The 23,786-nt window shown below is 47.1% G+C and overlaps 1 protein-coding gene across 2 annotated transcripts in view; it reads left to right on the forward strand.

Annotated features, from left to right (window-relative positions):
* LOC144152195 (aquaporin-like) overlaps positions 1-23,786 on the forward strand; it is a 117,992-nt gene that overhangs the window by 76,912 nt on the left and 17,294 nt on the right. For both annotated transcript variants that reach the window (XM_077683424.1, XM_077683423.1), the window contains exon 4: positions 17,981-18,101. In XM_077683424.1, the coding sequence (XP_077539550.1) occupies positions 17,981-18,101 (121 nt within the window). The remainder of the gene's footprint in view (positions 1-17,980; positions 18,102-23,786) is intronic.

Below are 23,786 nucleotides of genomic sequence, written 5' to 3' on the forward strand. Positions count from 1 at the left end.
GCTTTTTTGTTCCCGAAGCTCACCGGGAAATGAATTTGACCTGTGCCTCACGCGTTCGAGACTGTTTTTGTCCGGCCATACAAGCTATGCAAGTGCCGTCCTTAGCCCCACGCACCGTGGTCAGAGCGCAATGGTACTTTTCTTTTATTTTTCTCACTGTCAAAACATTCTGCGCAAGGTTATATTCTAGATATTTTTCTTCCTCCTTTTTCTTTCACAGTTTATACCATCTCGAGGCTCGGTTCACGGCTTTCACTTTGTTTAGCTTCTACTCTAGCCTTCTGTTATTTTGCTTCGCGAGAGGCAACGGTCCAGTGACGCTGAGACTGCGAAGAAATGACCCGGAAAATGGAAGTTCCGTCGGAATGCTAGTAGCTTTATTAAAGTAGGCCAAGACGCCATCCTCTTCGCGGCCCGGCGCCTCTGTCGCGCCAGAGAGGAGAGGACACTCGCTTTGGAACGGCGGGGACAAGTCGGAGTGATGAGCAACGGACAAAGCCCCAGACTTCTGGGCTTTCTTGAAAAAGAAACGATAGAAGTAAAGGATCTGAGAACACTCTTCGGAACCTTCTGCTTTGGGTGAGCGTGGGGCCTTTTCTTTTCTGCGGAGACCACGACGGGACTATACAGGCCGGCTCACAGTCCACTCTTACTACTGAAACGAAGTGCCCATTGATCCAATTATCGCACCACTCCAGGCAAGCCACCAGACAGGGACTGATGGATAGTGACTAAGCTTTATAAAGATGGGAGACCTGAAATTAGAAGCCAGAAGTTTGAACGTAATCGTCAGAAGCCGGCTTACGTGAATTATTCTTTCGATCAGGTAAGTCATCAACAAGGAACGGAATCACGTGATCACGTGACAGAGGGTGTTGAAGCCACTCTCAAATTGCTCAAAAGCGCATGCTGTTTGTTTGAAGCGGTCAGACTCAGAACTAGGCATCGTTGTCGCCCGTCCGTCTTCAGAGAACGAGAAGCGCGTAGGGGGTGCTTTCACGGTGAAAGGGCAAGTGACGCACCGGTGGTACTATATTGTGTTACAGAGAGGGCTGTCAGCAGAGGGGCGTCCTTAGAACAAGGTGCATATTTTTTTTTATCTTCATACGTAAACTGACAGTGTACATATGATGATAGATAATGGAGCAGTATTTAGGTTCTTATAAAGCATGGCGGGCTAAAGACTTTGACGCAATTTCCAAAAAGAAAATGTTCACAAATATTTAGTAAACAAGTGATGGTCGGGAACTTTTTTCTGAACTCATAATTAAGCTTGGCAACATTTTGCAGTGATTTTATAGTGTCAAACTCTTAAATTTCTTATCAATAAATTTTCTCGCAGCCATATTCTGTTCCGGATACCTGGAACATTTCCAGAAGGCAAATGGCGAACTTTTTTTATCCCAAATTAGCAGTGAAACGGATTATTTTTTCCCCTAACCAGAACTGGGTTGAAGTGTACAAACCTCAAAATTATGTTGCGAATTGAAGAAGTATTTCTCTGCAAATAGCAATTCGTTATAACGGTTTAACCTGGACCTAACGAAGTTGACAAACGTTCGCAATTTTTAGTTACATGCAGGTTTTGAGTTAAGGCTCGCGGGAATGCAGCAGAAATGAAGCCACAATGGTAGACGTAAATGAAGGTTATGTCACCCTTCATGAATGTCTTTCACAGCGAAAAACAGCGTGAGTTGCTCCTGCTGCTTTTGCACGAGCTTAGGCACTCCACGGCTCTCCAAAGAAGGAAGATCATTTACCCCCGTATTAACAAACAGGACTGAAGTATTACTTTCGTCGTTTGACACTTTTCGGCGCCTTCCCGCGTTTCAAGAACTGAACGGGTCCTGAAACGTCGCCTTTTTGCGAACTGGGTGAACTTTGCCGCACACGGATATTGTTGAGAGGTTGCTATCTGGGATGCTGTACCAGGCGGTGACATTCTTTCTCGCCGGCGGAGACGGCATCGAAAATTGTCCGTTTGTTTTAAAACGACACAACTTTTTTTTTTTTTTTTCTGGCAGCAGAACTCATCGCTGGCGAACCAATACCACAGATAGCAGTGGATACACGCGACTACACACCGACAGGACAGCCTAGCACCTCGAAATTTGTCTAGAACCGAGAACGTGGAAACGCACGGTAGTTTTAGGTGAGGAAAAAGCATGAAGTGTAGTTACTCTTACTACCTGCTGTGGTGTCACGTTGCACACACAAAACCAGAAGTGGATGCTACGTTAGCCACGGGATGGCACTAACCGCTCCGTTCATTATCATCATCATCATCATCATTAAGACGAATTTCGTTTTTAAGAGATTCCAGACCTTTTCGTTGCTGCTGGCTTCTTACAGTGGTGCTAATATTCGCTAATTTAGTTCACTTCTCCGGTCGATTTTTGAGTAAAAGTGCAAAAAAAAAAAATGACTGATCAGCTTGAAGACTTAGTTACAGCAAGGTTAACCGCCGCAACGTTTCGTTACATAGAGATGGCAAACACATGGGCTTCAATGTGGGTGGCAATGGGGAACTGAAAAGCTTCGTTAAATCCAGGAATTCGTTAGGTAGAGGTTCATTACATCCAGGTTTAACTGTATCAAGCTTTAACTATAAGGTTAAAAAGCATAATGAAAATGGATATCTGTGCAATCAAAATATTTGAACAAATTTGCGCAGATTGTGTACTGGAGGGAAGCCTGTTCAAATGAAGAGAGTGGAGCGGACTCATGCGAGCTTGTACGGATGAAGGGCTGGGATTAGAAGTCAAGTGGAAACTAGCAAAGGGTATGCGATAAAACAGCGACCAGCGGAAAATCAGTACAGTTGAAACGGGAAAGGAGAAGCTGGGTCTGACCGGGAGAGGCGTTCGTACTACAACGACGCAGTCTTATCGAGGACCATTTACTTAGGGCCTGGAAGATCACACTGCTGTAAATGTAATTATGACGTGGACGATTCATAGAAGCATCCGAACTCGCGATTTGTCTTCGACAATCTATTTCCTGCTCATTTCCTACATCGCGAGTTCGTCCGCCAAGCATCGCTTACCCCAAGAAATTACGTGAGGCTTCTGCTGTCTAAACTGGAGCGCGGAAGTTTCGATCTTTATCATGAATTCGTGAGTCCGGAAACACGTGTAAAATAAGATGTGTGTGCAATGAAACTAACATCTTTTTTTTTTCTTGGGTTGAAAAAAAAAAGTCATTCACTTATTTTTGCTGAAACCACCAATGGCTTCGTTTTTTTTTTTTTTTTTCTGGTAATATTCAAAGCTCAGAGTCGTCCCTGCAACTTTGAAGAAGTAAGCCAAGCACTTTCCCCGTCTCTCACGCTACGTACAGCGTTTCCGAAGCCAGCCCGTCGCCCTATCGCGGTGGTTTACTGGCGTCGAAAGAAAGTTTTCGTTTCGGGTCACGGGCGCAACGCAGAAGCCCGCCATAAAAGAGGGCGTCGTCGCCACCGAGGCGCGTGAGAACGCGGGACAGCCTTATCTATCCCAGGCGCGTAGAGAAACGCCCCTCCGCTCTCTCCAACGCGATCCCGGACACATCGCCCCCATCGCCGCCGCTGCGGATAAAACAAGTCGCGCGTATGCATTGTGGCCTCGCCGTAAACACAACCCAGATCTCCCCCCCCCCCCCCCTCCCTCTCTCCCTCTTCCAAGCGGACCACTTGCCTACTCGCGTCGAATCTTGGGATCGCATCGCCCCCGGAGACTGGGCGGAAGAACGAGAAGCGGAATGGATTCTCAGAGGAAAACGGGAAACAAAACTAAAGTGAACAATGACAAAAGCATGAGGCAGGCATTTTTAATCTCTCCCAACAATCCAGGAAACATTGCTTCGGTAGAACGAAAAAAAAAACGTTCTTTAATGTGATGGAGAGTGGTGTTTTGTCGCGCTCCTCACCGGCTGGACGTGCTCTAACAAAGTAGGCTACATAAAGACAAGTGCCATGATCCTTTTCCGCGTTGTGCTGTTGAGCACGACGACGCGGGTTCAATTCCCAGCCGGAGCGGCTGCTTTTCTGATGAAGGTGAAAAGCAAAAAACGCCCGTGTGTACGAGGTTTCGGAGCACCTTAAAGATCCCCAGGTGGTCAAAATTAATCCGGAGCCCTCCACTACGACGCGCCTCATCGCCTGCATTGCGTCGGTGCGTTAAACCCTACAGTCAATCAATCCTTTTCCGCTTTAATAGGAACCACCGCATTTAATTCTCCTTTTTTGTGTGATTTTTACGTCACTTGATCGCGTTTCGCCTCAAACCGCTTGAGATAGGGAAGGAAGGGCGCAAAAGAATGCGATCAGGGAACTGACACATCCGGTGGGAAATTGGTGGTACATTGGATGAGCACATTGCAAAACTATCTGCGAAACTATCTGCATGAAAGTGAATTTTATCGCGAAAGAGAATCATACCACTACGGCCGAGCTACTGCACAGGTGGTTGAACGTACGCAACAAGACCGCCGTACCCGGCAGCAATGCAATGCTCAAACAAGGCGTTGCACTCAGTCTTGTTTCGGTATCAACATATTTCCGAAGCATTGTGAGCGTGCAAGATGGACTCGCGTTTTTTCATGCCTGCCGCTGTGCAGATGCCCCACTGTGTGCACGAAAACTTTTCTGACGCCACAAATTAACGCTAGACGAAAGTTAAACACTTGAATATTCGGTTTTCTTTTTACGACCGAAATGCGAGGATGAGTGCGCTGCGTACGCGCTTGGATAGCAACCAAGAAATACATTCCTTCTTGTCCAGCGACATTGACAGCGACTTGGAAACATTGTGGGTTGCCTGTTCCGTACCAAGCGGAGCGATAGTTCCTGGTTCCTCTTACTGGTCACCGAAGAACCTCCGTCCTCGTCTTCCACCATCTTCCCATGCTCCGCATCATTTAATTCATCAAGCCGCAAAGGCGCGTCTGTTTATTCAGGCTCTGGAAGAACGTATTCTACCACGGGAAGGCCAGGAATTTGTCAGAGCCGCCCTGTACGAGCTATCGCATTTAAAAACAATTGAAAGAGGCTCTCTTGAGTCTTTTCTATTTCTACAGGAACACATCGACGTGGCACAGACATCGAGAATCGGTAATGTTTGTTCTCCCAAAGAGCCAGCCGTTCGGTCGGGGATCTAGCTGGAGAACATCGGGGACACGACTGCGGTAACACGTGTCCGAGAGCCGTCGGAACATCAGCGGCACGGGAGCCATTAGGAAATCAGCACATAGACGCGCCGTGCGGACGGAGCACGGTAACGTTGCCGTCCACCGCGTCCTATCTCACGTGTCAATCGATTGGCCATAACAGCAAAGGCAGCGATGTCCGGATCCGCCTTGATGTAGAGGGGCAGGCCGACTCGGATTGCCCGTCCGGCTCTTTTCGGCAGCCGCGGCTTATTTTGTTCCCGCTGGCGTCTGCTAATGCCGGCCGGCAATCGTTAACGCGTGTTGGGAATAACGATTACCTTTCCCCGGACGACGGCGGCCACCATTGGAGCTGCTTTTTGCTTCACGATGTGGGGAGCCGTGGTATGGGGGTTCTGCCTGTCGATTGCATACCGAGAGTGGGAGACCAGATGCTTTCTGTTAAACGAGATGCGAGGGTGCATCTTTGACAAACGCTGTATACTTGCTGCCCCTCTTATAGACGTGCGTCCGCCACAGATAGAACACTTACGACACGCGGAGAAAAATCCAGTTGAGCCTCGGAGAAAAAGACGTAGGGTGAAAGAAATGGCGAGGACTCGTCTTCCGGTCGTTTCCTTATGGACACAGCAAACAGAAGCGATTGGGGCACAGTGAAAAGAAGGGGAGCTTATCGCGTTTATTGTCGGACTGCACAGGGTGCGCCGGCGTGCGCCATAGCTACGTTTTGATGCTTCCTGTTCCTAATTTGCACAAATTATAGACATATGTGTTTGTACGAATTTCAAGCGCAAAGATTCAGACAGGGGTAGTAAAGATCGTTTCCCCGAAGTCCGGTGTCGATCAGGAACCCAATCGCCCGGGCTCCGGTTGATTTGGCAGGAGGCTGGCTGGGCGATGGTGTTGATGTTCTTGGAGATGGCGGTCGAATTGACGAACTTGAGGCGTTGGGGTTGATTAACTGAAACAGAAGTTTATTTACAGCTATTTACAGTACGAAAACTGGGTACATGAGAAATGAAAAGAAAAACTTCGAACTTCAGCTAGACGCTAGCTCCGAGTGCGCACAAATCACTCGAGCTCCTCAATTTCGTCCAACTCTCCTATTCTCGGAGCGTACACAAACCGCTCGAGAAACCACGGCCGAGACTCTGTATCGCCGCAAGATCCGTCTAGTTGCCCGGTACGGCGCTGCACCCTAAACCTCCGACGCGATCTTAACCTCGACTAGGGGGCTCACAAATCCGAAAGGTCTCACGAAAGGTTTCACTCACGAAGCACACTGTAGATGGCGCGGCGAATTTACCCCGCGTTCCCCGCACGGAAGTGCCTGCTCGCCGGCAGTGGCGCCGGCGGTACGGCTTTGTCGCCTGCTTTAGCGACGGTTGTTTTGGGCCTGTTTTGGCCCAGCTTCGCGTCCATTGCCCGCTGCCTTCCCACGACTTGATTAACTTGTTCGACAGCACCTCCAGGGTAACCCGCACCCGACGTAATTACGTGGTCGTACGGCAAACATACGTTAATGATTGGTTTGCAGCGCGGGAAAACAAAATGTACAAACCACATACAGACATATGGCCGCTAGAGAAACGCTACCTTTCGCGCACTGCTTGCCACGAATGGGACTCCGTTTTCGAAATTGGTGAATACCAATTCGGTTGTGTTTTAAGAAAAGGCGAAAGTAGCAACTGGTTCTGATAAATAGCAATTACAAAAGTTCTCTCAGCTTTCTCTCAATTCTCAAACTTACTAAACTAACTAGTTTAAATCGGCATAAATTGGAATCACTAAGCTCACATGCCGAATTGTTTCGGTGTCTGCGCTTGTGTCGAGCGGTGGTGTACCCCCAAGCTAGCACATCGGGATGGCTAGGTTCCGCTTTCTCACCCTTCCAAAGACGCTCCTCTCCGTTTTCTTTCTCCCGATTCGCGGCCTGGCTACAGCGGCAGCGTCCGCCGCTCTAGCCCGGCCGTGGCCGACGCTGCTGCTGCTTTCGGGACGCCGCCCCCGCGAATTTCAGGCAACGGCTGGCAGAATCCCTGGTTAATGATTGTAGAGCCACTGTAGAGCCACTGTAGAGCCTTTGTAGAGCCTTTGTAGAGCCACTGTGTGAATTCAAGTGACGTCGCGTGGGCAGTTGTTGCGGGTGTCGTTTAAAGCTTTGCTTTAAACGGCCGAGTCTCTTCACAGCGTGGATTGGAGCCAAATTTTTATTTCAATTGTGGAATACTGCAAAATCTTTGGGGGGTTTGTAGCTTAATTTCCAAAAATAAACAGTTGTTGGTAAGCGCCTGTGTTTGTTACTCTTCCCTTTGTCCCGTCTTAGCGCTGTTCAATCCACGCAAAATGCTAAAGCACATGCACGAACGTTAGGACAGTGCTGTCACAAAAATTGTACGATCATAATATCAGAGGGGATAGCCGATAAAAGTATTTCTCCTCCCCCCTGAATATGATGCATAAAATGCGAAGCCAGTGCACTAAAACGCCCGCTTATCAAATTTAACGTCTACAAAGAACAACCATGCAAAATATACAGGCGCTGGATATATTGACCAGACGAGCCGTGTTCTCTGCTTTTACCACATATCCTGCGCGCATCTCGTTCGCCTACAAGAGATAAACTTGGCCTTATTTTGGAAAGTAAGAAAAAAGCCTGAAAGCGCATTTTTTACCACCTTTTCCTCTGTGTTTGGTAGACTTAGGATTTCTCTTCTGAAGTATCATAGGGGAGAAATAAAAAAAGAACTCTCGCCTGCTGCTGGTTCGATTTCGCTCGCCTCGGTCACCCCCCCTCCCCCCCCCCCTCCCCCCCCCTCCCCCCCGATTTTTTCCTCCCGTCAATGTAATTGGCAAAATCTAATCACCCTTGTCTCCTTTGTAGTTTTATTTTGTGCTGAAGCAGCGTGCAATCGAGATCTCATCGGACACACAAGGACAATATACTTATGCGCTTAAAGTTTTTTGTTGTGGTTTTGTTGACAGACGTACCCACGACAACGAATTTCAGTTTACGCCCGCGTTTTGTTGGTAGCACTTCCAAATCGATCGTAAACTATCCTCTCTCTCCCCAACCCCACATTTTGTTGCTTTATACGTTTTCTTTTTTTCTTTCATTCTGCCTCGAGTATCTCGTGCGCTTCTAGGCTGGATATTGTCTTATATGATGGGAAGCACTTTGGGATCGCCTGTCCGCATCAGAACACCGATTTGTTTTAGGAAAACGCGCTGCGTAATTGGGTTTTTCGGAGGCCCCACGTTCACTCGAAAAACAAAAGCGTCAAAGCACGAGGACTTAATGCCGCTTAGCTTCACAAAGGTTTTTACTGCTTTTTTTTTATTTCTGCAAAAAGACGCGTTACTGATTTTTCTTCCTTCCAGTGGTGCTCGTTTTACATTTTTAATAAATTCCGCCCATCAACGATGCGTTTTATTCACGAGAAATGCACGCACACGCCGGCTTTAAAAGCTTCCGGGCAAATTTCCTTTTCTTTTTGGAAAACAACTTCAAAAAGTCTAATGCTTTCGAAACGGCTTTTTTTTTTAACAGCTTATTTATGTTAGCTTAGAAATTTTAGTTTGGGCAAAAATTATAAAATGTATCATATAACCTAATTCCTTGAAGAAAACACGCATGATAGGCGTGACAGTAATTCCACAAGAAATTTCTATAGATGCTTTTGAAATTCGGATGTTTGACTGAATTCACCAAACCAATGTAAATTTGTTCAATGTGACAGAATGGCGAACTTTGAAATTTATGTCGCCATGAGCCATAAATCGCAGAGCAATTTTAGAATCTGAGCTGTTATGCGCGTAAATTTAGTTTATTCAAACAAGCGCGCATTACAAGAGAGAGAGAGAGAGGAATTTTATTGAAATAAAAAAACACAGAAAGGTCGGCCTGATGGTAGTATATCTGGCCAGCTATTCTGTGTGTGGGAAGGGAAAGGGGAGGAAAGAGTGTGGATAGCGGACGAGAGAGGTGAAGATGGCGGAGAAATAAATAAATGGCTATGTATAGAAGATGCCTATACCGATACTGTGCATGTGTTAGTTAGGCCCGTCCGCGCATTACAAGCACTGCAAGAATTGACAGACGATTATTCAAACCAGTAATGAAATAATTTAACACCGCTGTGCTGATTCTGCGACGTCATCCCGAAACTACCACGCAATGATGCTTTACGACGATTGCGACGACAGAGTTAAATTCAAAATTCGGAAAACGGAAACTTGTCTTGACGATGGGATTATCGCCCGGACAAGCCGCAGGAAGCTAGATACGCGAGCGCTTGGAACGCCGACAAAGAGAGGGCAGTGGGAACGCAGACATGGCCGACACCATTCGCACAGAACGAGGAGGCACATGAGTTGGTTTGCGCTCTCACCAACCAAACCAACTGGCGAGTCTCACCCACGGACATGCCTCGGAGCGGCGGCTGCAGGCTTCTCACGTGTCGGGAAATTCTCAACTACTATAGGGAGGGCAGGAGATCATATCCCTACCCCCAACTGCAATCCCTCGATAGAAAACAGGCTGTAGCACTACGACTACTGCAGGCCAATATCTTTCCAAACTCAGGCCTGTACACATCAGATGTATCCCGACCTATATGAACCAAAATGTATATTTTGTTCAGGGTTGGCTACACTCTCGCACAGCACTACAAACCCAGAGGAACACAGCACATATTTACTAAGCATATACAACGACGTGCAGTGATAGGCCGCGTTGCACAGCTCTACCACTGATGATCAACAGGCCGTGGTCCGAATAGCAAGGGAGGCTGCTGACTACCATGGGGTCGGCCGAGGCCGTGCGAGAAAAAAAGACCAATTTTCTCATTTGGCCCAATGAAGTCTTCTCTCTCTCTCTCTCTCTCTCTCTCTCTCTCTCTCTCTCTCTCTCTCTCCTCTCTCTCTCTCTCTCTCTCTCTCCTCTCTCTCTCTCTCTCTCTCTCTCTCTCTCTCTCTCTCTCTCTCTCTCTCTCTCTCTCTCTCTCTCTCTCTCTCTCTCTCTCTCTCTCTCTCTCTCTCTCTCTCTCTCTCTCTCTCGCACAGCAACAAATTTTAGGTACCTTTATTATCTACATGATAGCGTACTGGCCTTTAAAAATGGGCTTTTTGATAAGTAATATGCTCAAAAGGAATACGCAAGTGATGAGACGTATGAGATTGGGGTGTGAATTATGTTTTAAATGGCGTTCGCCTTGAATGGTGACCGCGTGCTGATAGCGCGAACACCGGGACGGTCGTTTTCCAACGCCTGGAGCTTCAAAGCAGCGCGGAGCCTCGGGAGTATTTGTCCGTGCACATGGCCAACACATGGAACCCTAGCCATTTAAAAGCTTCGCTTTAAAAGCAGCATAGTTGCTACGTTTATATACGAGCACGCGAATGCACACGCCTCGTTAATGTGGCTGCTATTGGCTCAACCTCTTTTACCGGTTTCATTGTGTGAGTGCGTTTCTGGCACTACTACCAACAAGAGGAGAAGCCGCTCCTGTGAAGCCTTCTTCACCTTTGTAAAACTCACACTGTGGCATAGCCAGCTTTTCCTAGGATGCGAGGAGCAACTTAAGGTTAAGGAAAGCGAAACGCAGCTACAATGAAGCATAGAGCTCTGTGGGGGTATAACAAATATGAAGTAGTGAGAGGAATGTGGAAAGGAGTAATGGTTCCGGGTCTCACATTTGCGAATGCTGTACTCTGCTTATAATCAGACGTTCTATCAGGCCTTAAAGTGAACCAGAGAACGGTAGGCCGTTTGGCCTTAGGCGCGCATGGAAAAACAGCTAACCAAGCAGTGCAGAGAGATACGGGCTGGGCGTCGTTTGAATTTCGAGAAGCGCAGTGTAAAATATGTTTTGAGAGGAGGCTGAGAGCGATGGATCAACGTAGGTGGGCAGCTAAGGTTTTTAGGTACCTATACTTGAAAAGCGTGGACACGCAGTGGTTAAGGAAGACTAGAAGGCTAACGATGAAATACGGAAAGAACCAGTGCAGAATCCAAAACAGCCAAGGTAACCAAAAAAGAGGCAAGGCAGATAGAAATGGATAAATGGAGAGAAAAAAAATAGAATCTAAAACGTCGTTAGAGATGTACAGGGCTGAGGAATTGCACATCAGAATGGAAAATTTCTAAAATAATTCCCAGGGCAGTGCTTTGCTTTTTGAGGCTAGAGCAGGTTGCTTGCGAACTAAGAGCTTTGTGGGGAAGTATTCTCAAAATTATGGGGTATGCGTGGTCTGCGGAAAAGAAACAGAAACTATGCGGCACATAGTGTTAGAATGCGAGGGTATCCATCCAAATCTACATGAGGGAAATATTTGGCTTCCAGAAGTCCTGAGATTTAAGGGTAGCACAGAGTAAGTTAACTTCAAGGCTGTCGAGGCGACGAAAAGAACATTAGAATGCTGGTGGACGAAAAGCAGAGAGGGGGAATATTGCCTAGGACAGTTACCACCTGTAACAGGAAAAAAAAAACGTTTTGTTCCTGCCCTAAGCAGCGCTAGTATTAAACCAGGAGTATAAAACATGGTATATTAGTCCTTTTAAGTAAGATGACACGTCATCACCCCGCTACAAAGAGGAAACCAATAGCAATCATCATCAGCCGCAGCAGCGTTGGTGGGAAGTGAACGATGAAAAATGTCAAACATGTCCCTCACTTGAGACCGTATAATCAGGATGTAAATGGCACGGGCATGTGCCTTTGCGAGTAAGGAATTATTATAAAACCGCCATGCGGACTGATTCAACTTCTCATATGATCCTATTGCTTAGGAACGCGTTTATCATTATTGTGTTTGTTTTTTTTACCACAGCGTGTGCCCCACGTACATAGCACAAATTTTTCTTGCTGCACCTACCCACGATCCAGTCATACCTAATAATGAGTTATTTCTACTTACAAGAAATTTCTGTGCATTCTGTTGTGCGTTCCAGTATTTTTGCGCTTGTCTGATTTTTGTACGTCAATATCTTTTTTCGATGCTGGCTCGAATATTTCTTTTGTTATTTTACAACTCAGCGCTTTGTGCAAGAATCCAACGAAGGAAGCGGGGCTACTCGGCTTGACCGAGAGTCCCTCGCCCTGTCTCAAACGTCATCGCTTCACCGAACACAAAGGAAATAATGAGATTTGGCAACGACTTTGACTGGCAGATTAGAACAGTTAGCGAGACATAAAATCCAGCAACATTTCTAGGATGACAAAATAGTCAAGGGTGGAATATTTCACGGTGTGCGTTCAAAAAGTCGTTAGCGTAATCGTTATCGGCTTATGCAGAGCACCCGGGGTCGTCCAGCCAGCCAGGTCCACGTATGCCGTTACGTAGGCCCGGATATCCCCACGTTTAAGCTAAAATTGACTATTCCAGTTATTTTTACGGCTGTTCCTCTGTAATTATCGTCACCTCGCGAAATTTGAACAGCCAAACTGTTTAGAAAATCGTAATTTTTTCGTGTCCGCAGTTTAAAAATATCGAGAAATTGCTGAACGTGCGCGCGCGAGAGCGGGCATTGCGGTGACCGCCCGCAAGTTAACAAAACCAAGAAAATTCCTAGCGCTCGTGTGTGCGTGTCTCGCGACGGCCGCCCAGTGTCCCCTGGGAACGTTTGTCAAGTCCAGCATACCCACTAAGGGATATTGAACAAGCTTTGCAAAAAACAAACAAACACACAAACTCCAGCGTTCGCCATAATCGTGGCAACACTTGCTCGGAACTAGAAACACGCGGCCCTCCACCATCCATTGGACATCATCTCCAAGGTGGTGTTCAATAATTATCACTTCCAAAAAAAGAGGAATGAAAGAATCTCACACTTTTCGTAACAATGATGGAGTAAAGGTTGTTGCGGCAACGAAGAATCAAATCGGTTTACGTGGACTTAAGCCGTCGTGAAGGTCGCGTACAGCTTCGCTACCTTCAAGTCTTACGCGTTAGTGTGAGATTCCTTCTTTTTTTTCGATGAGGAGTAACGCTGTGGAGGAGGAATGCCGGAGACAAAAGGAGATGTGCAGCGGAAAACGGCGCCGTTACAAGTTTGAAGAGTCTGCACTTTCCCCGCTACCGTAGTTGTTCTTTCTGCTTTAGGAAAACATCAGCCTTTTCTCTGCTTCGCCGACATCTTTTCTAGTTCTGATTTCCAGCCCCAGAGAAAGCCCCACCACTTCCCTTAATTACGATTTAAACGGATAACAGCAGTAGCGGCGCGCCTCGACGCGCTGGCTGTCGTTTTCAGGTGGCTGCCACTTCTGAGTGACGTCGTCCTGAGCAGCTGGAAGAGTCTCTCTATCGGATGAAAAAAAATCAAGAGAAAAACTGGCGAGCCGCCCAGCTGAAGGAACTGCATGATGAGACCTTCTTTCTTCGTACAGCTTTTAAAACTGTATGGCGGGTTTGTTTGTTTTTGTTTTTCTACACTTACTTTGTTTTGACTCGAAAGCGTTATTTGAAGAGCGTTATCTTTCGCGAGCACCCCGGACAGAGCGTGTCCCGTGTTTGAGGATTGTTTTTGGGAACTTTTATTGTGACTGAAGCGGTTGAATGATTAGTTGCGGCGTCATTTGCTGTGTGGCGCTCAGCTCGCACGTGCAGGTTTACTTGCACTGCTCAAAGAGTGTTGCAGGGTCCCTTTAATGGCTGGATGAACGCATCTGGTGATTTCCTTCGCTTTTGATGTATCAGGTATTTTTATGGCAAAAATCATTTCGATTGTTGGAACCAACTATTTAAATATTTATTGCCTTTTCATATTTACTGTAAGTCGGAGAGATCGCTGTTCGTCATACTTTGATTGAACACATTTCCAAGCCCTAAGATATGGGTAAGTGGTGGCACACGTTTTACGAACGTGAGCAATTGACCGCAAGTTGTGCGGTCGACTTGACCGAACCTGTTTTCTAGCGTGGTTGAATTTGTAGGCGAATGATGTGACGGTGTTGTATCTTCCACTTTTGGGGGTATTCATGTCAAAGTACACCCTCAAGCGAAGCATACAATTACATTGACATAAATACGGAAAGACAGTGGGGGATAGAAAGGCCTCCCCAGTAGCCTAATTGGTATGGCATCAGACCGGTATTCGTATTCTGAAGTGCGTGTGTTCGGTTCCCACTCGGGGAGCATGTTTTCCCTCCACTTTCTTTCCAAACATTTCAGAAGACTCATTTCAACAGTTAAAAACTGACGAACCACTTTCCGTATGCCTTTCTTGGCGTTCTTGACTGCTGGCTTTCCTTTATATTGTGAAGCGTCGTTTATTGGACGGCTAGCTAGAAGCTAGAGCTGCTAAGAAGCCGAGATTCATCGTGCTAAGCAAGCTCTGTCAGACGCTGCACTCGAGCGACTCGCGCGCCAGGCGCTTCTTCTTCCTCGTAGTCGTCGGGCGTGCACCATTCCGAATATCCACAACTTCGGCATTGCCTTCACACGAACGACTCATTCACGAACGACTGTTCCAACCACTCCAGTCGCGTCTATAATCACTTACGACTCGGGTTCGGGTGCATTCATTTCGTTCCGGATCAGTTCCGTTTCGGTGAGTAAATTATTAGCGAAGAGTAAAAAAATTTGAAGTTTAAAGCGACCATAAAAATAAAATACAATTCTTGTTCATTCAAAATACTGCTTTTTCCAAATAAAAGTTGTGCAGTTTTAAGGATAACAGTTAGCAACTTGGCCAGATATAAAGAAAGGTGAAGCAGTAAAGATTTACTAGCTACTTCCCTGCCAAGCTCCTATGTTGTCCTACAGACTACATAAACCAACCACCATGGGTGATGACTGTGGGATATAGTTGCTCCAGCCTATTTTCCTTAAATACGTACGGTGTACTCTTTTTCATCAGTCGTATCAAAAGAAAAAAATCCTACTGGAGCCATTAAAATGCTGCGTATGAAATCTGTTGTTTGGGCACCTACGATAATTTGTAAGCAGACACCTTCTGTGGGTGAAAGCCAAAATTTAGTTTGACATAAGCTTAAGTTTATGCTCAGTCGCTGCATTATTGCCCTGATCACTGGAATGCATGTTGTGATAGCTGTCAAGGATGTGTGCGGCACAATGGATACGTCTCCGTTCCGCCTGACCATCTCACTTGTTCCTTCCGTTACGTTGCGGAATCTTAGAACAGATTATTCGATTACAAACTGAAAGGGTGATCGAACACGTGAAACGCAGGATGGAGCTCTTTTGGGAAGGCGCTCTTTAATTTGTCGACAGCCACACTCCCCCTTGGGAACCAGTAGCAGTAGCAGCAGAGTAGCGAGTTTGGCCAGTCAGTGAAAGCGCACCTCCAAAACAAAGAAGCGCTGAAAGAGACAAAACAACAGAACAAGCCCAAAGTGTGAGTGTTGGACAAATGGGATAGTGCGGGACAAGCCTGCCTTTCTGCATGCTTCATCCGCTTCTTTAACGTCGTCCTTTTTGAACGAGATACGTAGTGCCTGCGAGGACGGGGACACAGTTTCTTGCAAAAAGAGGAAGTGCGTACCATACGCTTATAGTTTTATCTGCGGCTATATCTGCCATGATTATTCGGATCCGTAAAAAAAACGCGAAGTGGACTGGTCTAAGCGTCCTGAAAAACTGACTTTTATTATACCAGGCAGCACGACGCTGGCTGCCTTCCCTGTGATAACCCGCCTGGATATGTTTAAGGAAAAAAGTGTCCAGAGCAAAATATACCTTGTTTGGCTTATTCGATGGTTGAAGGCACAAAGAAGAGCAGAAATTACTCGTGTACTAACTCAGTGCGGACTGATTTAAAACCACGGGGTGGACCTTTTCGTTGTCCCGTGGAACCACACTTTTCAAAAAAAAAAAAAAAATATTGCAGCGTTTGATGCCCCGAAGCTACTCATGTGTCATGAGACACACCGTACATCGCAGGCCAGCAAACTAATTTAGACCACCTCGGGATCTTTAACATGTGTCGAAGTCTCAACGCATGGCGTTTCCTCTTTTCATCAACATAAAAAAGGGCTACCGGGTGCGGCTATCGATCCCGTATCTTCGTGGTCAGCAGCCAACAGCTTAGCCACTGAGCAGCTCTTGAGGGTCACACTTGTCAAGTATTTACAATTTTCAAGTGCACTACCTTTTAAAGCATGTGTATTTGAAATGAAACAGTTATGAAATTTCGGGTGTAGGCATCCGCTGTTGCGCAGTGCAGTAATCGTTCGCCCATTTCACAGTCGCAGCGAGGGAAGGGAAAAGTCAATGTTTCATATCGCCTGCAGGCTGCCGAGAGTGCGACATTTCGTTTGCTCAGCCTTGCACATTTCTGGCGCTTAAGGGAAAAGTGCGGAAGAGGTTACGAAGTGGATGGTGCGCTAAAGAGAAAAATTCCGAATGGCAATCAACAGCGGATGGGCGAACCGTTTCGTCGTGAACGGGTAACCGTTATGAATTACGAAATTTTGTTTGCCTTCCTTCCTCTGTATGTCCAGTTAGCGCAAATTTCGTAATTCATTATGCACAACTAGCCCAACAACACATTTTACCGGTAATCGTTATTTATCTTTTCCTTTTATTTCCGGTTCGGGTTCAGCGTGCTCAAAAAAATAACGGTTCGGGTTCGGTTCTGGGAAAAATACAGGTTCGGTTCCATATTTCGGTTCGGGTTTCGGTTCGACACCCATACATGAAGCACACGGACTCCTCTACAGCTGAAGAGCCGTTTAGGCACAACCAACCAGGGCATGCTCCGTCTCTGCATTCTTATCCGGGCTTTAACAAATTTATTGGTCTCTGGGGGCGCTTTGCAAGGACAGAAGAAAGGAGACTTCCTGTGGCCCCTCAATGCTCGAGGCCCGCTTTATTCTCTCTTGTTTATAACACCACCAAAATGATTTTTTTTTTTCTTGTTTTACGTTCCCCCTTCATTTCGTCGTATCCGTTGTCACCGTGTGTCTTCTTACCCGACGCACACTTCGACCATTTTCCACCCTTCCTTTCCAACCGCCACACATTTTGGTCAGACCCACATTGGGTGTTCTTTTTTTTTTTTTGTTTCGCCTACCAAGAACGAGTATCTGGCTGCCGCCGCTTGCACATGGTGCTAGAGATCGATTTTGGGCTCCCCAAACGACTCTGCCAGGTTTCGGGCTCCGCGCTCAACCCCGACGAGCTCCTCCTCTTGGGCGCCGTATTTCTTTTCCGCATGGCACCCTCCCGTGCAGCCGCTGTCTTCGGATCGGGGTGCCGCGCCAGGAGACGGAAGCCGTAAACAGCGGCTGAGGACAGAAGCCACTGCGCGACCTTTATTAGCGTCGTTGTTCGTCGTGGCCACCTCTTCACTGGTTCTTTTTCTTTTTGTCTAGAAATAAAGTAAGCGACATTCGCTGAACACCTGAAGCGTTTTCCGTACAGCAAAAAACGGAGCTACACACGCGATTTGGTTCGTGGTTATTGGACCACTTTACACAAAGCTTTCTACCAAATCATGTCGTGTACGAAGAACTAGTCATGCGATCTTACTGAGATCTCATAACTAATTATGGCGAAGAACTAAATAGAGAAGAAATAAATTACGGAGAAGAACTAAATTCGCCTTTTCCACGCCTGCGGTCCCGTTAAAGACCTCAAGCACTGCGAGAATAGGGCTGCAAGCTTTCTTAGCACAACTTGTTAGCACAACATTGTTAACAAAGTTGTTAGCACAACTTTGTTAGCACAACACACACAACACACACATGCATGCATGCGTACTGATGTCACCAAGCGAATTTCCAGCGCTTGCGCCCCTAGTTTGCGCCCCTCGCAACTCGGCATCCCCGGGAAGATGGAGCCGCTAAGGTCGTTTCCTATTGTTCCAACGCAGGTGTACTGGGCCGGACCAGTGGCGGGATGTCTGCTGGCCGGTCTCATCAATGAGTACATCTTCGACACCAAGAAGTGCTCGAGGCGGGCGCTCAGAAGAAACCTCGACGACGCCGACAAAGGTAAGTATTTCTTGCGACGCCAAGTTTCATAGCCAGCCTCAACTATCAAAATGGGGAAAACGTATGGTCACGTGACCAGGCATGCCTTTTTCCTCTTCGGCGTGCAGCAATGTTGCGATCATCTCCAAGTGTTTGTGGTCATGTCTTTGCTCCGAATCGAACGAAGAAGAATGCAATAGGCGAAGTGTCTGATTCCACTACATCCCTGGACTGTTCGCAATGAAAAATGTTCAGTAAACACATAAGCAGCAGTTTAGAGCAGTCGCTGGGGAGCCAGGCGTCTGCTAAATATTAGGCGTAAGGAAAGTTGGGCTTCCAGTTTGCAGCGCAAACTGGAAAAACAAAATTTGCGGGATTACAGCGTCCTGTGTTACACTGGCAAGGGTTAACAATAATGGTTTATTTAAGCTGTAAATACATCAGCGGGAAGGAGCGACCCTGAGGTTCATAGTGATAACTGATTTTGGCCTTTCCAGCACTGTGGGAGCAACCCAGGAAAGCTGGTGCGAGGTTGCTGTTTCTTTTTTTTTTTAATTTTGTGCCTGTGTGTCCTACCACAAGTATGGCGACCTTCGCTGGCAGATTTCAGATGTACCCTCTGAGGATACGTTCCTCAAACTCCAACGACGTTTGCATGTGGGAAGGTCCCTACTTGACGTTTTGTTACCTTTTATTAATATTGTTTCCCATCTCGGGAGGCTGCACTTTTGACCATTAGGCATGCACCAAACCACCAAATTTACATGCTTCTTCCGTGAAAGCGTTCTTCACCCTTGTTACAGAAGCCTCGCGGCAAAGCCAGCCTACTCCTAGACTTGCGTGGGAAGCGTAAGCGCTCATAATTTGCTGTGACTTGCTTGGCACGTGCATTCGATGAGTAGTCTGCCTACTTAAACTTGGGCAAAAGGCCACCAATACTAAAAATAACGGTTTTTTTTTTCTCCAAATTGTCAACCGATAGCGCCTGTTGCTTAGAGAGGCTAATGACTATGAGAACAGAGATGGCTGCTGCAATAAAAACTTCTCGCCGCCAGCCCCGAAATTTCAGCTTTAACTTATCACTCTGTTAACTGCATTAAACATTTATTGGTGATACAAAGGAATACGGTAGACCCTCTCCACAACGGAGTACTTGGGACAAAAACTGTTTTCGCTATAAGCGATACTTGTTAAAGGAGGGGGTGATTTGTTTTTAATACAATGCATTGGAGATTACAAAGCACTCGAATCAAGCGAGCGCGTTTCTATTGTGCAATCGTATTAGATCCCGGTTTTCTAAAAGTGCAGTGTTCCCACAGTAGTAAGTATAGCGTAGGCAATTTGATGATATGCGCAGACTCCAAAGTCTTCACGCAGTGTCAACATCAACGCCATCGTGTTTGCGCGTGTTGTGAGCTTTATTTCTACGCAATGCTATCGAAATGCGTCGACTTCGGCGTGTCTCGGCATCACATTTAGGCGTAAAACGTAAGACGTAAGCAGCTAGGCTTGAGTACGCCTATGAGCTGAATTGGATTGAACTGAAATTCGGTTACTTTGTAAAGCGATGAGAGAGGAAGACGAGAGATAGGGCGAATTAACCTGATAAGGCCTGGGTGCTCGACAAGCCGCACGTGGCAGCGAATTATAAAATAATCGAGCTTCTCCCAATTAGCAAGCCGAAAGCAACCGAGATACACCGATGTACCGGTACTGCATACCTGCAAAAGGGACCCTGCAACACTTTGGATAAACGCTTGCCTTCTTTCCTTCGCGTCTGGAACCACTACGAAAGCTATAGTTATAGCCAGCACGCAGTGGCACTGCGTGATTTGCTCGGCATTTTGTGGCATTTTTGTGGCATTTTGTGTGATTTTGTGGCATTTTTTTTTAGTTGCTATCGAAAAGCGTTCATTGCTGCAACCGAAGGAAAACCGGGCAACAGCTGCTACATGGCCTCAGTGACGTTATTCGGACCGTCGAAGAACATCAAGACCGGCAAAGAGAAAAAATCGTCTGAGCGAGTTTACAAGTTATCTGATGGGCATAGAGCGGTGATTTTTGGCTGAGGTACTTTACGACCCCTAATCTTAGTACTGGGTGTGTCAGGTGGCTACGTTTGCAAGCATTTAAGATTCCAAAAAAGGTTGAAAAAAGTGTTGCAGGGTCCCTTTAACACGCTAAGCTACACAGCTGAAATTACCATTCCAGAATATGTAAATCATCCTGATCTGTTTTTGCTTATCAGTACGGGCCGGCCTACTCGTAAGGAATTCCAATGAAACAACACAAGAGGAACCAGGGCGATCCTTTTACCCGCCTTGGACACGACAGCTTCGCTTATTTTGAGAAGCTTTCGCCATGTCCGCACTATCGGTTCCCGGCACGCAAATACGTTGGGCACGCGCCGACACAAGGGGCACGTCAGAGGAAAGAAACGACGAAGGCGAAGAGCGGCGGAACGTGATCCGCCCGTTAAGCATCCCCACGCGAGGCAGCACCGAACCGGCGGCTGGCGCAGGGCGACCTCCGCCAGGGCAAGATTAAGTTTACGACAGCTCGCCCCTAACAGCTGACGGAAGATACCTTGGTATATGAGCGAGGGCTCGGCGATGCCGTGTCTTGCTGTACTCCGCTCTCGCACCCTTGCTTCTGGTCGGTAAGCTCAGATCTCCGGAGTATACTCCCCAACCAAAAGTATTCCGAGAAAAATTTAGAATTGCGAGATTTCGGTGGACACGTTGGCGAAGCGGAAGTGTACCTGGAATTTTTTCTATGTGTTTTAGAAATGCGTTAGTTTCCGAATTCTATTTCCGAATTTATTCTAAGATGAAGCCTTAGTGTTCTCACTGATGGCGTCTGTAACGCGAAAATGCCTTGCAGGAAAGCCAATTTTCTCTGCCGATCATGATGAATGATCGTGAGGGAAGTGAAAGAAAAAAAAATGCTTCAATGGCCGGAATCGGACCTGGGTCCCTCTCGTTATGAAGCCAGCGTCTGTTCCATTGCTCCATTTCGGCATGGTCAGAATTCACTCCGAACTCAGACGACAGCCAAAGAATCCGTCACGAGAAAGCTTCGCGTTCAACCGTCGTCGTCGGCAGACGGAGAGGTGCATTATTTTTTTTTCGCGCTAACTCAACAAAGTTAATTCTTACTCAATAAAGTTTTTCTCTCTCTCTCTCTCTCTCTCTCTCTCTCTCTCTCCGCGCTAACTGCCGCAAACTCCTTCTGTAGCCTCCCGCTCGGCCCCTCTTTGGCGCGTTGCGTGAAACGTAAATTTTCGTTATCTGGTGTGTAGTAAAGGCTATGCAACTGAACAGGCGTGCCTATATATTTCGAATTCCTCCGACAGCAATTACCTCGTGGCCAACGCATTCTTCGTACCATCATTCTCGCACTGGTTGCGAATGTTCGCAACCTTAGCGGGATGGCGTTCCGCAGGAAGCTTGTGTTCATCGAAAAGAAGTCCAAATGTTAAAAATTAACCCGGAGCGTTCTCCAAATTTTAAGTGCGAATGCACTTCTTAAGCGAGCCTGAATCGTCCGCCGCCGTCGTCCGCATAGCAACAGCTGCGGGTACGCGCGCTCCTCGTCTTCCTCCTCGTCTTCCCTAGCAACGGGGGGAGATGGGCGCGCGCTACTCTCCTCCTCCTCTCTCCGCTCAGTGACTGCGGGCGTTGGGCGCCTCCTCTCCACTTCGGGCGGGAGAGCTCTCGCTCGCGTAGCGGGCGCTCCGCATTCCGACGCGTGAGGGCGCTCGTGTAGCCCTCACCCTAACGGCGGGCGCTACTCTCCTCCTCTCTCCGCTCAGTGACTGCGGGTGTTGGGCGCCTCCTCTCCACTCCAAGATCATGATATCCACCGTAATCGCGCAATCAACAACCGTGCATTCGCACTTACACACTCCCCCCCTCGGGGAAGTGCGAGGGAATTTTTTTTTCGAAAGGATTAACTTTTTGCTTTTTTATCATATAACGGGGAAACGTACACGAGCACTGAATGCTACATTTATGTCCAGTACTTAAGCGGTACGCGTTATCGAGGTGTATTATTGTCCCAGCGCAGGCATTTCCCGGATGCATGAAAAGTACGGCGGCTCCTGCTTTTCTCGGCAACCGAATCTAACAGTGTGTAGATAAACTATAGGAAATCATTATTGATCATTTTATTTTTTCCAAGCGCCAGCCTCGCGCTAACCCCGACACAATACACGCAAGTTTGATACATTTTGAGAGCGAAGTAACGCGCATCGCAGCATGTGCAGATGGAATCTCGATGGGAAACCGTGGCATCCCCGCATACCCAGCGTATGCCTCGATCTGCATTCGCAGTACTGGGACGTGCTTCTTGTGCGAATTCCCGGAGTTGCGGCCACCATGTCGCGCGTTTTTGTCATCCCAGACTAGACTCGTGCAGCGCGCCACGTAAACGCAATGTGTCTCTGCAGGTGTCTGTTCTATTTAGTGATTCCCTCATACTATTCCGTCCCTCCTTCCGTCGTTCCTTCCTTCCTTCCTGACCTTTTTTCTGTCTTATTTCAGCTGTTTCCTTCCTTCCTTCCTTCCTTCCTTCCTTCCTTCCTGACCTTTTTTCTGTCTTATTTCAGCTGTTTCCTTCCTTCCTTCCTTCCTTCCTTCCTTCCTTCCTTCCTTCCTTCCTTAACACGAACGTGTTTTATTCCGATATACACAGATTTCACTGACGTCATATCCCTCACGGAAATGACGCCAGTACAACGAAGAAAGCGGCCTGTAAAGGGTACACCCCTGCACACAGGGTCTTCTTGCGGGGAAGCAACCTTTAGTACAAAAGAGTACGTTATACTTAGGGTTGTTCTTTTTCGGGCTTTATATTCTAACGCGAAAGAGTTTTATGCCGAGATGCACCAAGATTTCACTGACGTCATATCAGTCACGCAAATGACGCCAGTACACCTTTGCCGAAACGGCCCACCAGCATGACTTCGCTTGCCAAGCACACCCACAAGACAGCCACCGACCCGCAAATCATGCTCAGCCGCAGATTTCGCCGCACATTTCACTTTCGTGTTTTACCGATGCCTATGACGGAGGAATCAACCACTGTTTTTTTTTTCTTCTTTCTTCGTTCCTTCCTTCCTTCGTTTCCCTCCCTCCATCCCTCTTTTCCTTCCTTCCTTTCTCTTCTTTTTCCTTCCTTTCATTACTCTCTTCTCTTTATTCCTTCCTTTCTTTCTTTTCTCTCTCTATCTTTCTTCTTTTCTTTCTCTCCCTCTTTTTCTTTCTACAATCAAATAAGCCGGTTGTGACGTCAACGCCCGCTGTGTTACTGTTGTAGGGAATGCCCTCGTTCCGAGAGATGGGAGGACACGTCGTTTGGCCTCCGCGGCGCGGGACGAATTCCGGCTATCAGATGCGGGCGTGCAACCCTTTCTCAGCTCGCAAATTCGATAGTTTGCATCGCGCTTTACGGTCGCGCCGGTATCCTCCTCATGTCTCCTTGTCTATTTTCTCTGTTCTTTATTTCTTGCTGCTTTCTTCGCTCGCTATCTGGCTGCTTTTCCTCCTGTTACTCCTCCTTCTTCCTTTCCTTGTTTCTTTTTTGTTGTGAAACAAAGCACCAAGGTTCAAGCGCCTATTTCCCTCTTTTGTCTTTAAATTCGCAACTCGTGAGCTTGCAGATGCCGCTTCATGCTCATTATTTTGAACGAGAAGCGCGGTAGCG

Source organism: Haemaphysalis longicornis, unplaced genomic scaffold (genome assembly GCF_048455015.1).
Source record: "Haemaphysalis longicornis isolate Haplotype H1 unplaced genomic scaffold, Haemaphysalis longicornis Haplotype H1 scaffold_9, whole genome shotgun sequence".
Taxonomy (NCBI): domain Eukaryota; kingdom Metazoa; phylum Arthropoda; class Arachnida; order Ixodida; family Ixodidae; genus Haemaphysalis; species Haemaphysalis longicornis.